General features: G+C 33.7%; 2 protein-coding genes across 5 annotated transcripts; both read left to right on the plus strand.

Moving 5' to 3' along the window:
- The first annotated feature begins 6626 nt into the window (after positions 1–6626).
- On the plus strand, positions 6627–9053 carry LOC146944825 (SMAD/FHA domain-containing protein). The gene is made up of 3 exons (XM_085743173.1): positions 6627–6705; positions 7062–7663; positions 8040–9053. The coding sequence occupies exons 2-3, from the start codon at positions 7185–7187 to the stop codon at positions 8854–8856; spliced, it is 1296 nt and encodes a 431-aa protein (XP_085599299.1). The 5' UTR covers positions 6627–6705; positions 7062–7184; the 3' UTR covers positions 8857–9053.
- Positions 9054–11636: 2583 nt separating this feature from the next.
- LOC146944826 (BTB/POZ domain-containing protein At5g47800-like) lies at positions 11637–18142 on the plus strand. Of its 4 annotated transcripts, XM_085743176.1 has the most exons (7): positions 12077–12154; positions 13096–13211; positions 14992–15225; positions 15397–15466; positions 15557–15955; positions 16270–16983; positions 17408–18142. In XM_085743176.1, the coding sequence occupies exons 3-7, from the start codon at positions 15167–15169 to the stop codon at positions 17918–17920; spliced, it is 1755 nt and encodes a 584-aa protein (XP_085599302.1). In that variant the 5' UTR covers positions 12077–12154; positions 13096–13211; positions 14992–15166; the 3' UTR covers positions 17921–18142. The 4 variants fall into 4 exon arrangements, with proteins under 4 accessions (XP_085599303.1, XP_085599302.1, XP_085599300.1 ...); XM_085743177.1 differs by lacking the exons at positions 12077–12154; positions 13096–13211 and adding an exon at positions 11637–11825; XM_085743174.1 differs by lacking the exon at positions 13096–13211.

Raw genomic sequence — 18142 nt, forward strand, 5'->3', positions numbered from 1 at the left:
GGGTCAGTTTCATGATGAATATTGAATAATTTTTTTTTATGGAATAAATAGAAATATTTATCTTGTATATATTGCCAATTCGACAACAACATACAAGAGAAATTCTTCCCTAAAAACATATAAGAGAAATTCTATGGTACATGCGTCAATTCGACATATACCAGTGTTTATGAGCCTTATTGGTTTAAGGGAAGTCAAACAAATTTAAAACACTAATAAATTAATAACTTATAAACTGCAAAAACTATTTTAAAATAATCACTTGGAAACTTCATGATAACTTTTAATTATATAGTAACGAAAAATAAAATTTAAATTCATGACCAAATATGAGAGATATTTATAAAAAAATTTGTGTCTTAAAAAATTGTACGAACTACTATTCATACAAAATGGATGAATTTTTTTTAGGGGTAAAATGAATGAATTCTAAGATCACATAGTTGTTAAATACATAAACATTGTGCCTCAAGAAAAGTATATAAATATTGTATGAAACAAGTCATATTGAATTGTATGATTATCCTTTAAAAAAAAAGTCATATTGACTTATATGATTATATATGCAATTAATAAATGGTTGAAATTGAGGTTTAACTCATCATCACAAAACCGGCTTGTGAAGTGAGGAGTGCCTCCTCACTATAAACTCTCATCAAGAGTCTCATCTATCCGATGTGAGACTTGAGTTTTTTCCAATATAAATATTGTATAGGGGTCACAAAAATGAAACTAGTGTATGATTATAAATATATTATAATTTTTAGGGTTAATTAAGTTTTGGTCCCTATTATTATCTGCAGTTTTGTTTTTAGTCCCTATAAAAATAAATCACACTTTTTAGTCCCTAGAAAATTTTTCGTTAGTGTTTTTAGTCCCTGTTAAATAAAATAAATCACACTTATTAGTCCCTACAAAATTTTTCGTTAGTGTTTTTAGTCCCTGTTAAATTAAAATTTGTTTAATTATGCTTAAAATTTAAATTTTTTAATGATTTTTTACATACTTGTTTAAAACATTATAAAACGTTCCGCCACAATAAGTTAGCTCAAAATTTTATTTTTAGGTCTAAATTTTCGTTAGTTTTATCTTGAATTTTCGGCGTTTAAAAAAAATTATATTTAATTCATTACATGTTAAAAAATTCTAATTTTTTTATAAAAGAGATTATTATAATGTTCTAAACATGTCTGTTAAAAATCATTTAAAAATATAAAATTTTAAGTATAATTAAACAAATTTTAATTTAACAGGGACCAACACATACTTTTAGTCCTTGTAAAATTAAAATTTGCTTAACTGTGCTTAAACTTTTAAATTTTTAACATATTTTTTAATACTTATTTAGAACATTATACACAGTTCCTCCGCAAAAAAGTAACTCAAAATTTTTTTTTGAGGGAACAAAATTTTATTATTAGGTCCAAATTTTCATTAATATAATCTTGAAATTTTGGGTTTTAGAAAAATTCATATTTAATTCATTACATTATAAAAAACTAAAAGATTTTATAAAAGAGTGTCTTGCGATGTTATGAACATGTCAGTAAAAAATCTTTCAAAAATTTAGAAGTTTAAGCATAATTAAACAAATTTTAATTTAAAAGGGACTAAAAACACTAACGGAAAATTTTGTAGGGACTAAAAAGTGTGATTTGTTTTTATAGGGACTAAAAAAAACTGCAAATATTTACAAGGACCAAAAACTTAATTAAACCTAATTTTTTTTGAAAAAAATGTAATTGGTTCATTTGACACAATAGCATGAATTGCATAATTATAAGTGTTGTATAGATTTTTTTTTTTTGGAGAACTAAAAGTGAGAAAATTACCAAGGGGAAACTTGAGCATCCAAACTAGGTTGGCACCCAAAAAAAACTCTCATCCTCATTCTCCCACTCATAAAATATATTATTAAAAAAGGAGAAAATATGTGAACAAAAACCCTCAAAAAATGCAAAAAAACCAAGAAACACAAAAACAATAAGAACAATGTTACAAAAACCGATAGTTAGGAAGACTAAAATAGTCCCTACAAAATCGGCTCAAATAAAAGTAGACAAAGAATCCCACAAAAACAGACCCTGAACAGAATGACCCTAATTAGCAAGGTTGTCAGCACAGTTGTTGCCTTCACGGTAAATATGAAAAGCAACCACCTCAACACCGTCACCAAATATACAAGAGCTTTGCTATTTAAAGCGAAATCAATTTCACGAATTGCAAGCGAATGATTAACAGTCTTGGATCTCTATTTTCATACAATACATGGATGGTTGGATTAATACATGGTGTGTGAATAAAAGTCAAACCTGGCCACAATACATGTCGGGATGCCGTCGTGAGATAATGTTTCGCTATACATAGCTTTTTCCAATATATAATAACATAATTCCATCTATTGCGCATCCTCTAAGGGATGAGAGACTTGTCTTTAAGAACTAAGAGAACACTGGTAAAAAAAACCCATAATCTTAGCCTAAAAAATAGACAAAGGTCCCAAATTGCAAGAAAAATAACCAAGAAAAGTTCCACGGTGGTCTCGGAAAATCCCACCACAAGCATAATTACTTCCGAGGATTGAATCATCAATGTTGACCTTAACACACTGGGAAGTCGTTGGCTGCCACACAACCACAACATTATCCTCCAGTCGCCTATGACACACATTTCATTAACCCGAAAAGCTTCTAAAAGAGGCGCATCTGAAGGGAGGCAATAACCAAAAGATAAATTCCCAATTGTGGCAACGTTTGTAACAATCCTTGATCGAGAAGCATGAAGACCAATACCGTTATTATTAAATCGAATGTTGCTTCTAGTGATAAAAATAGCATGTAAAGTATGAACCATACTAGACTAGTAATATCAAGAGCTTGTGAAGTTATTTGGATTGGAATAACAAATAGTAAAGATGCTATAGATTAGGCATGGCAATGGGGCGGGGTGGGGACGAGTTTTACCTTCCCCATCCCCATACCCTATTCTCATATACTTACCCGTTACCAGGGCCGTCTCAACTAATTTGTAGGCCTGGTTTTAATCTTTTGAGAGATGTACAAAAATTTAAATTTTGGGCCCAAAAAAATAAACAAGACACTATAAAGAAAAAGTGCACTCTGGTGAGACTTGAACTGAAGTCCCTTTAGTCACAGACACGCATCCACGCCACTGAAGCACATTAAATAGCTTGAAATGTTTTCACTTCCATTCTATATAACAATTATTTGAGTGTCCTTCAAAACAAAAAAAAAGTATTTTGGGCCCCCAAAAAGTCGAGGCCCAGTGCCATAGCCCAGCCTCGACGGGCTATGGGCCGGCCCTGCCCGTTACCCTACCCATACCCAACAGGGATGAGAAATCGAACCCCATCCCCGTCCCCGACGGGTTCGGGGATCCCATCCCCATCCCCATACCCGCAGTGAATTATTTTTTAATAAAAAAAAAGTTTTTTGTTTCCAACCCCAATGGCAATTTTGTAAAGCATTATGTTCCCTTTAACATTTCCTTAACATAATGATTTGGTTGCTCCTTTAAAAATCAAAGGCAATTTTTATAACATGGGAATTATTAAACCAAATAACATAACATGATCTAGGATTGTGTTTCTATTTATATGAAAAGGGGTAAATTTTTTTTTTTTTACATTTGGGACGGGTATGGGTATAACATAACGGTGGCTTTGTGCTTTGCTGAGTTTATAATCAAATATAAAATTAATTATCACCTCAAAAGGTGCTACATATTAATATAAAATATAATTGTGTGTATTGTGAGGTTTAGTAGGACCCATTTTAGAGTTTTTGATGAATGGTATGGATATGAGAAATGTTAACGAGTGCCTCCGGGCACTCTTTAAGCACCTAAAGTAGTAAGATTTTATGAAATTTTGTCCATTTATTGCTTTGAAAATCGAAATCTTTACTTTTTTTAAAGAATAATTTCTTTATTATGAATGCTTAAAGAGTGCCCCGGGGGCACTCGTTAACAAGACCCTATGGATATTTATCAAATGTAGTTTGAGTGGTTTAAATTATTGAAAAATATAAAATAATATAAAGAATTAAGTGGGACCCATTTATACCACCCATATGGGTGGCATGGATGTGGATGCTCCAAAGAGCAATCGAAGGATAGAAAATTTGAGAAGTAGATTCCAATGCAGCCGAAACAACATGGCAGCCGCATGCCAATAAATTCTCACTTGTTGGAAATCTGCGATGGAGAGTCCGTCAAAAAATAAAAGAATAAGACAGAAAAATGCAAGGTCTCAAGATGAGTTGGATTCATATGATGATATAGATACATTCATATGAACCCGACTATAAAGATAAAATAAACCTGTCCCCGTGAGCATAGCTTAGGGACATGCATTGTTATATGTAGGAGTCCGAGTTTGAACCTCGGACACCCCACTTATTCACCTTAAAAAATAGGAAAAATTACACAAACCTCCCCCGAGGTCTCTTTAAAAAACACAAACACCCCTATAATTTTATAATAGATATAAGGCTTAATTGCAGTTTTAGCCCCCTAACTTTCCCAAAGTTACGATTTTGGCCCCCTAAGAAATAAAACTACAAAACCGACCCCTATGTTTTGCAACTGTGGCAGTTTTGGCCCCCAAGGCCAATTTTGACTCGATCTACGCTGACGTGGCACCCTAAGTGAGGTGCCACGTGTCATTTTTTAAATTTTATTTTGCCTTGGGTGGCCAAAACTGCTATAGTTGCAAAACTTAGGGGGCAGTTTTGTAGTTTTTTTTTCTTAGGGGGCTAAAATCGCAACTTTGAGAAAGTTAGGGGGCTAAAACTGCAATTAAGCCTAGATATAAACCTCCCCCAAGTTCTTTTAAAATAGATAGGTACCTCACTTTGGGACTTAATAGCAACTTAACACCGTTTGTTTTTAATTTTTATAACTAAAAGGGATAAAAATTCCCCCCTTTGAACAATATAAACAACAAACCTCATAATACTGATTTTATGATTTTAAACAAGAAAAACAAGTTTGAGAGATGAGCTCTCTGAATTTGAAACCAACCCCTTTCATGGTTTAGAAGTCTTTAGTTGGAGGATTTCCTTCCCTTCAATGTCTTTCAAAGCTGTGGCCAATGGCGTCAATAAGATTAAGATTGACATACCTTATGTACCAAAGTTGTTGCCCTGCCTAATGGACTTGATGCTTCTGGTAGGAAACAAAAGGAAAAGGGTGTTTCTTGTTTGTGGACAACTATGGTGCTACTGTTGATGGATACAACCCTATCTACGAACTCCAAAGGTTAGAATTTATGGAAAATGGGTTATGTAAAAAAAAAAGAGTGTTGTCGTGAAATTCATTGTGTAAAGAAATTGAGTGTAAATTCGAATGACAATACATGCTATCATAAAAGTTGGTGCCTTTACACCCAATGAAATTGTGCTGTCAGATTTTTCATCCAAATTTTCTATAATTTTGGTGATGTCGTTTTTGTGGGCAGCACCACTCTCTTTCACAAACGAAATACACAGCCTGTAACAAATTTGGTGATGAAATCTATTTGGTGGAAGATAGTGCAAAACATAAAAGTTTGAGTTTTTCATTTTAATTTCTAATAACACCAGTTTAACACTGTTAGATTAAAGGGAGGTCCATGTGAGCTTAGCTCAGTTGTTAAGGACAATGCATAATATATGCAAGGTCTGGGGTTCAAACCCCGAACACCACCAAAAAGATTAAAGGGAGGTTAGTGTGTCCTCGTGAACTAAGCTCAGTTGGTATGAACAATGCATAATATGCAAGATCCGGAGTTCAAACCCTGGTCACCACAAAAAAGAGAGGTTACTGTTATTTGTGAAAATAGAGGGGGTGTAACTGACATATTAACATACCTCAAGGGAGGTGAGTGTAATTTACCCTAAAAATATGAATTTTAGCCGGTATGCTATAATATAAACCTGACAAAAAAAAAGATAAATTGTACAAAAAAAAAAGATAAAATAAACCTATTACATACTTAGACTGTACTCCATCCGTTTCAAAATGAGTGTCGCTTTAGCCAATTGCACACATATTAAGGAATGAAATAAAGTAGTCAAATGCCATAGCAATTTTACCAAATTATCCTAATCAATTATTGGTTTGTTTTTCATTAAAGAAAAAATAATACTTTAGAAGTAGTGTAACATAGTATTAATTGAAGGGTACAATTGAAAATAAAAAGTTATTATTGCATTGGAAACTGAAAATGACATTCATTTTGAAACAAATTTTTTTGGCTAAAACGACACTCATTTTAAAACGGAGGGAATAACACTTAGCTCGGTTTGACTTATTCTGACCCTACTCCCACGAATAAAAGTAAGGGGTAGCACTTTGGTGCCATTAATGACACCGTGCCATTAAATCTGGGCCACATAAACACATTGCCATTGCATCTGGACCACAAAACACATCTATCTTGGTGCCATTAATGGCTCAGATTTAATGGCACGGTGCCATTAATGGCACCAAAGTGCTACCCAAAAGTAACTCCATTAGAAAATGAAATTTAACATGGATATAAAATGGTCGTACCGATATCCTCTAAATCAAGGATACATCAGTAATAACATAATTACAAAATATAAATATTTACAAAGAAAATTGAATTTAACATTTTCTGTGTCTCCCTCTTTTCTCTCTACTACGCTTCTCAATGACGCAGCGTTTCTAAAACCCTAATCGGTACGATTCTCTCACTTCGTTTTTCACCCGATCAATTTCTAAATCAACCAAAAAATTCATCTTTTTTTTTTCTTTATTTCAATTCTAACTTTGAAATTAAACTTGCAATTTTCATTTTAATCGCTATGATTATAATAATTGTATCACATGTTAGATTTACCCCCAATTTTAATTCTAGGGTAGAAAAATCACTTGCTTGCATTTTTGGTGACCCATTTGGCTTCTAATCATCATGGATTGATTAATTTCTTTTGGGCAAATTTCTATGTTGTGATTTGTTAATATGTTAATGTCACTCACCTTACTTACTTAAAAATTATGTTTTGATTTTTTTTTCTTTGCCTAATTAATTTTAGGGTTTGTGCTAAGAGAGGTTAAGAGCATGTTCTTAAGATTTGTTGTCATTGTGGAATTGTGATGCAAGTTGTTTATGAGCTCATAGTTAAGAGAGCTCATTTAATAAGTGTAATTTGAAGAGAATGTATGGAAGAACATCTGGTCTTGATAGGTTTAAGAAAGCCGAGAGTTTGGAACCGTTCTCTGTTAATGGTAATTCGTCTTCGAGAAATGTTGCTCAGTCTTCTAGTAAGGTAGTTGGTCATTCTTCGGCTTGGCTGCCTCCACAGTCGAAGAATTCTGTACATCAATCACAGAATCAACATCAACATGGTTCTCAGAAAGGTGTGGGAGTGGAGGCGGCTCCGTTGTTGGGGCAGAATCAACAGGCAACTCAGATTGGTGGAGGGCAGTCAATGTGGCAGCCACCAGATTGGGCGATTGAGCCGCGACCGGGTGTTTTTTACTTGGAAGTTATGAAGGATGGTCAGGTGCTAGATAGGATTAATTTGGATAGACGAAGAAATATTTTTGGGAGGCAAATCCAGACTTGTGATTTTGTGCTTGATCATCAATCTGTCTCTCGCCAACATGCTGCGGTGGTTCCTCACAAGAACGGAAGGTTAGAACAGATCTCTCTCTCCTTTGATGTTACTGGAATGGATGTGATGTTTCTCTATATAAATATGTCATTTTCTTTCCGAATTGCATATTCTAAATAATTTGTCTCAAAAGTATTCAAAAACTAAAGCTTCTTTTCCAATAGCTTGCATCTATTACCTGTATCAAATGACACCATATTACCTTATCAAACGAAAGCATTCAAAGATACTAATTCGTGTTAATCAGTCGTTCATAAAAATGAATTACAAATGACTTAGGAACCACTTCAGCACTTTTAGCTTTTAGATATTAAACTAAAAATATGTCTTATATTATTTAGGAATGATGATTCCCTTGCAACTTATAGTTGTAACATTATTTTTACTTTATTTCAGTGTATATGTAATTGATTTGGGATCTGCACATGGTACCTTTGTTGCAAATGAGCGTTTGACCAAGGATTCACCTGTTGAGTTTGAAGTGGGACAATCATTGCGGTTTGCTGCATCCACGAGATTATACATATTAAGAAAGAATGATGCAGCTCTTTTCCCTCGTCCTTCACCACCCACGGGGATCAATTTCCCACCACCTCCTGACCCATCGGATGAAGAGGCTGTTGTTACTTATAATACGCTGCTGAATCGTTATGGCATCAACAAGTCTGATCTCGTGTCCAAATCCACTGAGCTTGGTAGTGCAACAAATGGCAAAAACAAGGATTGCCAATCAGAAAGAGCTGCTAAGAGAATTAAGAAGATGAGAGTTTCATTCAGGGATCAGGTTGGGGGAGAGTTAGTTGAGGTTGTTGGAATTTCAGATGGTGTAGATGTAGAAACAGAACCTGGTCCAGTTGGTGTTAAGGAAGGAAGTCTAGTTGGTAAATATGAATCTCTTGTACAAACTACTGTAATTCCAAAGGGGAAAGGGCAGTCCTCTGCTAGGGAGGTAGATTCATCCCAAAAAGGTGTGACTGATAAACTACAAGAAGTCCTAAACAAGATCAAAAACCCCGCTAAAACTGGGATTTACGATGACCTATATGGAGAATCATTATCTGTCAAAGTTGGATCAGCCTGGGCATACTCACCTGTCAGTAGTGGTGAACGAGCGCCAGCAGCTAAGGAGAATGGAGAAAGTGGAAAATCAGACAGTAATCCAAGCAATCCAAGCATTGCTGATTACGAGGATGATGATGATTTGTTTGGGTGACTATTGAACCTATGCAGATTGCATTTTGGAATAGATTTGTGGTATTTTGAGTTTGACACCACAGGGAGTTGAAAACATGCAAAATATTATGTTGTGCGCTTTTTTATCATCTGGAGTTACTGTTCCATTGCGTCCATAATTAATGTTTACCACTGTATACACCACAAACTCTTAAAGATTGCAGGTTCATCCTTAAATGGTAAGTTGCCCTTTTTATAGAGCCATTAAATAGTTCATTCAAGTATGGGTTTGCCTCAACGTTTTCTAAGATGCTTCTCCTGGTATGTCATCAGCAATAAGGATTGACCAGTAAAGCACATTGTTACTTGGAAACATATACTGGTTTCTGGGTTTAAAATAGTATTAACATGACATGATACTGGTTAATTATGCTTTAAAATAGTATTAACATGATATGATACAGGTTAATTATGCTGTTAACCAATTGTCCTACAAGAAGGTCGCGATAGTGTTAAGTGATTGTGTCCTGCAACTCACTAGGACCAGGGATACCAAATATATTCAAAATGAGTGGTACAGTATTTCTGAGTTTTAAGTTAACATTAAAAAGTAACCTTAATAACATGTATAAATAAACAAAATGACTGCAAATTCAAAGGGATAAACTAGTCTTGGTTCTATGTGCCAATCATAATTCAGAGCTTGTTTTGCTCAAAAAAATGTTTCAGAGCTCATGTTTCTCATAGAGCTTCCGACGATAATTTGAAATGGATAATTTTGACATTTGCGCTTCAAATTGGGAGTAAATCCAAGACCGGTCCAAGGGTAAGACCATTAAGACGTTTGCCGGAGACCTAAAAAAATGTAAATAATTCACTTGAAGAAACAAGCTAGACTCTTTGGCCAGACAGGAACATCTGTAATGCGGGTTATTGTAGAGTTCCTGCTTCATGTTCAGGAAAATATTAGTCCTTAAAATGGGATTTTATATTTCAAAGGATTACTATATAAGAAAAGTATTTTACATTTTTTTTAACTTAAAAGAAGTCTTTACTACACTTTCCTTTAAAAAAAGTCTTTGCTACACTTATAAATCAGTAATTAGTGGTAAGCCCGTTTTGATGGAGTGAGGTGGATTTTCAAACCTTTGCTTTAATTAATAATCAGTACAGTATATTCACTAATTGTATGTTTACATAAACATAACCGCATGCCAATCACATTATTTATGATGTCTGAACCAATTTCTGTTTCATGCCTGGCCATATGTACTGTATCTTGAGAAATTGATAAAGTAACAAATGACATGATCATTTATCCATAAATATTAAAGCTTGCTTCTATAAATGTCAAGTTTGAAACTCCCAGTTCACAAAAGATAGACACAATCATCCATAATTAATTGCTACACAGGAAGTTTCCATCGTTACAATATATAGAAGGACGCATCTATAATTAGTTAACTACTAACAAACAATAAGTGGTGAAATTAACTTCCTCTGCGTAATAGAGGAGTCACTTGTCCTGCACAACTTGCTCTCTCATACTCACATTATGTTTTACTTTCTCTCTCTCTATTGTTTTGGTTTTTGTGTTAATACCTCATTTTCTTTGTAAAATTTTGGTTGTCTCAAAAGTTGTCATATAAATGGATGTTCAAATAACACAACTCTTTTTAGAATTATTGATACATGCATCTCTTGAAAAATTTAATGTAATGCGTCTATGAATCAAAATATATTAATCCTGGATCAAAATACATTTGAAAATGTTTTTTCCTCGTACTAGTATAAACTTTCATCATGATGTGAGATGCCAGGGAGGAAATATAACTTTACTATGGTTAAGAGAAAATAAAAGCACATCAATTAAAGTGCTGCATGCATAATAAACAAAGATGTTGGTACTGATCCGCAGAAGAATTGATGACTATATACATTCATGAAAAGGCACATGGTCGGTTAAAAGATTAGTTTGAACACTTCATAATAATTACAAGATCTATAATTAAGAAACTCAAAAGAAATTGGTTATAGTGATCACTATTATCATGATCATGTTATTGAGATCATGATGTTCATCATTTAATCTGCATGATAAATGTTTTTTTTTAATTATCAAATAAAAGAATGTATTCAATAAATAAATTCAATAATTAATAATTGAACAAAATGATGTGAGATTTACAAAGGCTTAATGGGAGCGCTGTTATATATTGAACACATGAAAATGAAAAAATTATCCTAGTTTGTCATTTCTTATCACAAAGGTATTGTCAATATTATTTTTCCGATTTTTTTTTATCAAATAGTTTAGTGATTGGAATTTATCATAAAAGAAATAACTTCTCATTGATTTGATGCTCTAAGGCGTCTTAATCAGATGCATGGGGTTCCCTCGTCCAATTGAATGTGATATGACACAATAAAAATTTGAGTTAATCGATCAATGCACGAGTGAATGAACATGAACGAAGAACATTAAGCAAAATTTGTAAGATGAGACATATGAAGTAGAAATGTGGGTGACTTATATTTGGTCTTAAAAACAACCAACAAAGACAAGTCATGACAATCAGTTTCATGTAACAAACGACATTGACACGTGGTTGCGACATACAAATAAATTCGTGTTGCAATAATCGCAAAACTGAAATTCACAATGGTCGCAACCACAACTGCAATTTAAAACTTTGTATCTGATGTCCAACACGCGTCAGTGACCAACACCTTTGATATATTACGTGTCGACATATTAGTGTTAGTATCAAGTTCAATGTCTATGTGATTTATTGGTAGGGCTAATAGAAGAGGAATATCCAAGGTTTAGTGGGAGTAGCATGATGATGAATGCACAGTAGATATTTTCACCTATGTAGGGACTTGGCCCTACACATAAGAATCTTCACAATTAGTATATGAGCACACTCCAATACATTACCCCACTTGCATTGCATGCTTTTTGTGTGAGTTAATCATACATTACCAATTTTCAATATTGCTGTTCAGGTGAAGACTTCTTTTTCAATTTTCCTTCTATTCTATTCAAAGGAGATTATCATAACATGCTTTTGATACATTACTATGTTGACTAATTCAAATGAACCATACACTGTGTCTTCCCACATGACACTATTGATGCTTCCTTAGTAGTATTTCTTTGTCTCTGAGGATTACTTGCATGAAACTAGTAAAGCATATTCTTCTTTCCTTTTCCACATGTTAAGCCATATATGCCTTCACTTCAAACACTAATACTTCTGCTTCCTTGTGAATACTTTTCTGCTTCATATCATTCATATTCATAAGTAACATCAATTATAATATAGTGTTCACAGGTATGTTTTCTTCTTTATTTACACTTTTTAAAATTCTTTAGTCATTTTTCAATGCTTAATTTGTTATGTGTTTGATGAATGAATGGTCTAATAATGTGTTTGATGAATGAATAGTGTGTAGCTAGGGAGGAATTTGATTAAAGCATTGTGTTTTGACTTAACACTTCAGAACCAGTTAAAAGCCTTTTTTCATTATGTTATAAATATGAGGAGCACTTTTGTCAGATATAAAGTATATAGGTTCTATGTACCTATAAAATTCCAATAGGAAGAGGACATAAAGTAATGATATAGCTTTCTTGTGGAGGGAAAGAAGAGTGTGATATGTGGTAGAGAACTTTATCTATTGGAGAAGAGAAGAGTCACTTAATTGGCTAAATGCCATCAAAGAATCAAATTAAGATAGGTGGCTTTTGCCTTGCCAGAACCAGTTTAGTGCATGTCTGGAATCACTTTGAATTTGATAGAGTCACGGGTGATACTGTGATTTTGTTGAAGCTAAAAAATATAGCTTCTGTCAAAATCACGATGGCACGTCGTGATTTTGTCTAACTATAAGTCAGTCCAAATTAAGGAGAGGGTGTTTGCGTGGTGGTGATGTAGCCATGACACAAAGCAGTAGACAATTAGAGCAAAATATCTTGAGGACGATACTTGCGTCTGTGCTTCAAGAATCATCCTTTTGTGTACATGTTTCAAATTGTGTTAGGTTTGACAAAACCACGTCCGCAACATGATTTTGTTGAAACTCTAAAGTGTAGTTTTTGCGTGATTTTGTCAGATTCACCGCGGAATATGGTAAACCTAGTTGATATATATTGTGCACATGCATTATTGATATTCTGTTACACAGTATAGCTAGCTCACATTAACTATACACTTTATGAATTTTCACTATGATGAATAATTGAATTGGGATCTGTGAAAATTATACCTCAAAGAAAAAGGTGACTTGTAAGGCCTGCAAAAGCTGAAGCTATCTTTTTTTGAAGAAAAATATGAAGGGCAATGCTTCTGTGTTGTGGAAAGCAATGTATGCTGTTCTACAAAAAACATAGTACTTTTTCTACTTTACCATCATTTGTCTGTTAAAGCACAGACCAAAGTGTATGTCAGATTTTAACAAATGAAAGGACTAGCACTAACATCATATATATCCTCAACAACCATTATAAGTTCTTCTTTATAGACCTTATAGATTAATGTTTTATTGATATCAAAATTTGAAACTTGTATAAAAGAGTTGCTTTTATGAAACTAAAGCTAAGCTCTTTCAGCAATTGCATGAAAAGAATATGGAAGAAAAAGAGAAATAAAGCAAGAAAGAAAAAGATATATCTTCCATGTTTCTTGGTTCCTATAGCTGATGAGGGGTCAGATAGTTGAGAAGACACTTCAGCAGAGGATCACTGCTGACTAATTGTTAGAATAGCAATTCAATTCTAAAGTAACCAGATAAATAAACTCACAAGAGTACAATGATTGATCATGTAGTTCGATTAATTGTGTCTACGTATCCGACAGTAGAGTGACTACGTATCCGACAGTAGACTGACTACATTAGTTTTTATAGAATACAGTGAGTTAGAGTTGTAGAATACAAAGCTTTGTTTAAATACTACAATTCAATCTACAAGTTTACCCCTGAATCGCTCCGCTACACTATACTCAAGCGTCTACTCACGTATCAGCGAATATGATTATATTAGTCGTACTCAGCACCAATTATAAGTTTCAGTTGAATGTTACTTTATATTTAAGATTTGCTTTTATGAAACTAATGCTAAGCTCTTTCACTAAAATAATGAATGATATTGATATTATCTTATGAAGTTTTGGCCACATACTAGTTATTGGTGCATCACTTTCTCCCGGATTTTCATACCCTTTTCTCAACATAATCATAAATTCCTCTCTCTCTCTCTCTCTCTCTCTCTCTCTCTCTCTATATATATATATATATATATATATATATGGAATCAAAAATGTCTTCTGAAAAAAATTGAGTATGTGGTAGCAGACTATATATACATTACTCTATATATTTGCCTTGGAATCAATACTTTTGATCCAACTTCCTGTTAAAGCACAGTTTTCTTTTTTCTTTTGTTATCCCCCAATACTTTTAGTTAATTTCCCAAGTTTTGTCACATTATAAATAGTCTTTACTATCTATTCTCTACCTAGACGCCGTCACTACAAGTAAATCATTGGTTTCCAAGGGACAAAAACCCTTGAAAATAACCAAAATCCCTCGGAAGAAAATGGCCGAAAATAAGCTTTTCTCTTGTGCGTTAGTCACGGTAAATCATATCGTTCATTGCATGATGCACCTTCTTTAATTGTTGATGCAAAAAAATAATGGTTCATGCATATTATAACACATTTATAATTTGTTATGTACGTGCATATAATATCAACATTGATTTATATAGCAGCAACAACTGATATTGTTTATTTTATCTTTTTATCTTTAAAGTGAATCAGTGGATTCTGTTCCTATATCTTGCAATAAACTTAGATACAAAGCTCTAGAGAAACCACTTTCTATTAACAGTTAAGGTTAGCAACTGGAAAATGTACACTTTTAATCAAACATCAAATAAAAATTACACTGTCAGCACAGCTGCAAGTGCAGGGTTTATATAAAGCAAATGGTATCATAAAGATATTGATATTAACATTCCCTTTATCAGTTTTCTTGGTCTTTTTTTGTTGACTTTTGTTTTCCTTCCTCAAAGTTATAAACATAACAATAATTATGATACTATGCTTATATTTCATCACACATGACCAGTTCACAAACTCATTCTCTTCAGTTTCTTGTTACATGTCAGGAACTAGCACAGTAGGCATAATGACCTGAAACCTGGTGCAACTCAGTCAGAGTGTTCCCACATTCATATCATTATACAAAACTAGCATCACATCAATCAGAGTAGAGATTTTCAGAATTTTTGCAGGCATTGAAGTAGAGGTTTGTCTTGATCATAGATATCACAATAAATAGCTATGAAGTTCATGAAACTTGGAACAAGGTCAGATACTTTCTACACGGAACAAGCTACCAGGTATTCATTTTCATCTGTGGTTTATAATTAGGCTAATCTCTTTACATATTCTGCAAGAATTTCTCAAATCAAACAACCACATCATTATTTGATTTGAGATTTTGTTGACAAGATATAGGTATAGGAAACTTGATTTGAGTTTAATCCTTATTATCATAATCATGAATGCAGGAGTCTAGTTTCAGATATACCTCCTGATCTTGTGATAAAAACCAACGATACAACTTATCTTATACACAAGGTATCGGAATTAAATTGAGTGTGGTGTGTACAAAAAGAAGATAAAATTTTAATCTTAGTTCATCTATAATTCTACTTTTGTTACATGCAGTCTCCACTTGTTTCAAAATGTGGCCTTCTACAAAGACTTTGTTCTGATACTAATGATTCTAAGAGTGTTCCTCTAGAGCTTAATGATATGCCTGGTGGATCAGAAGCTTTTGAACTTTGTGCAAAGTTTTGCTATGGAGTTTCAATCAACATTAGTGCTCATAATATTGTACCTTCACTTTGTGCTGCTAAGCTCCTTCAAATGAATGAGTCCGTTGAGAGGGGAAACTTTGTAGGTAAACTTGAGTCATTCTTTAGTTCATGCATTCTTGAAGGTTGGAAAGACTCCATTGCAACGTTGCACGCCACTGAGAAGTTACCAGAGTGGTCTGAGAATCTTGGCATAATAAGAAAATGCATTGATTCAATTGTTGAAAAAGTTCTTACACCCTTATCACAGGTAAAGGAAGGCCATAAAACTTCCCCTCATAAGATTTGATTTTGTCTTCCGTCTCTAACTAAGTGTCTTTCAAGGTTACACATAATTTCTATGATAATGAGCTTCATTAATAAATAGTAGTTAGCGGAGTAGTCGTGTGTATTAAGATACAAAATAAAAGTATATTAATGAGGGAAAAAAAAAGTAATTGATGCTTGATTGATAATCTAAAATGAGGAATAACGAGACAAGTAAATACTCCAAATATGGCACTTCATAAGAGACAGATGGATTTCTTAGAACATTTTTTGTTTAACAATGGTGATTATGTGCAGGTTAAATGGTCCTACACCTACACTAGGCCCGGTTACAACAGAAAAGAGCATCATTCTGTTCCAAAGGATTGGTGGACTGAGGATGTATCCATTCTAAATATAGATCTTTTCAGATGCATAATAATGACTATTAGATCAGCACATGTTCTTCCACCACAGCTAATTGGTGAAGCTTTGCATGTATATGCATGTAAGTGGTTACCTTGCATCATAAAGGTTAAAAGTTCCGGAAGTTCAGCATCGCAAATGGAAGAATCCAGGGAAAAAAACAGAAAAATTCTTGAAACAATTGTGAGCATGATTCCTGCAGATAGAGGTTCAGTTTCAGTTGGTTTCTTGTTAAGACTTTTGAGCATTTCAAGTCATTTAGGTGTCTCTTCAGTGACAAAAACAGAACTAATAAAGAGAAGTAGCATACAGTTTCACGAGGCTGCAGTGAGTGACCTGAATTCTTATGATGTAGAGTTAGTTCAAGTTGTATTGGAAAGTTTTTTGAAGTTTTGGAAAAGAATCTACCCTGGTTCTGTGGACAACAGGAACTACTTGTTAAGATCAATCAGAAAAGTTGGTAAACTTGTTGATTCCTATCTTCAAGTTGTGGCAAGGGATGATGATATGCCAGTGTCAAAGTTTGTAGCTCTTGCTGAAAGTGTACCAGCTATTGGCAGATTAGAGCATGATGATTTGTACCAGGCAATAAACATTTATCTTAAGGTGAATTACTAGTAGTAGTACCAATCATGTTATTTCATTCACATAATGTCTAAACTGTCTTAAATTTTCATGGTCTTTTTATTAGACCCTTTACGACAATTGGGCTAAGTTAACTAAAATTTGCATTAGACTACATTCATCATATACAATTTTGTAGTCAAGTCAGCTTTTAATTCATCATATACAATTTTGTAGTCAAGTCAGCTTTTAATATAGGATTATTTTCAATGTTTTAAAAAACGGTCTGCGACTGCAGTTGTGGCTGTATTGTCAGGGTTTTTGAGGTCTCATGCAATTTAATCAACCTCATTTGACCGTAAATTTCTGCAATATCAAAGATCACGACGTGACTGTGACCACATTATAAATCTTGGTTATATCTATGGTGCATTTATAATGTGATGTGTGTTCAATGCATAAACAGGTGCATTCGGACTTGAGCAAGGCGGAAAAGAAGCGCTTGTGTGGGATTCTAGAGTGCCAAAGATTGTCCCCTGAAGTGCGTGCGCACGCTGTCAAAAACGAGTTTCTGCCATTAAGAACTGTTGTGCAGCTCCTATACTATGACCAAGAGAAAGACTCAAAGGAAACCTCTAGTACAAAGTTGCAAAAACAACATAAGCTACTTCTAGGAGCAAAAGAGAGACCTGCCACAAGAGATAGCCATGGTAAAGGATCTCTTGGCCTTGACAAGGAAGAATTCAAGAGAGAAGAAATCACAAGAAGAACCTCTCTTGCTGAGAGTAGAGAAAAGGGTCAACACAAAACTAAAAGGTTAGATGATAAATTAGCCTTGGACTTTGAGAAAAAGATGGTTATAAGAGGAGTCAAGGAAGAAAGTATTCCAGGAAGCATGGTGAACTTGGATCATAAGCAAATGCTCATAGGAAGGACAAGAAGTTATAAATCAGAATATGGAAGTGAAAAGAGAAGATAGATTTAATAATAATGATACTATAATCTTTGAAAAATTTAAAGCAAATTATTTTCATTACTCTGTGTATCACTTTGTCCTTTCTATTCTTATCTTGTTATCTCTTTATGCCTTTGTCATAAATGTAATCAGGGTGTGATCCAATGTAGTTTCTATCACATTTAAAGGCTGTACTTGTATTTATTTAAAATGTCAATGCACTTGAATTAACATAGATTGAAATAA

Source organism: Medicago sativa, chromosome 2 (genome assembly GCF_051527215.1).
Source record: "Medicago sativa cultivar Bolivia chromosome 2, Bolivia_mono, whole genome shotgun sequence".
Taxonomy (NCBI): domain Eukaryota; kingdom Viridiplantae; phylum Streptophyta; class Magnoliopsida; order Fabales; family Fabaceae; genus Medicago; species Medicago sativa.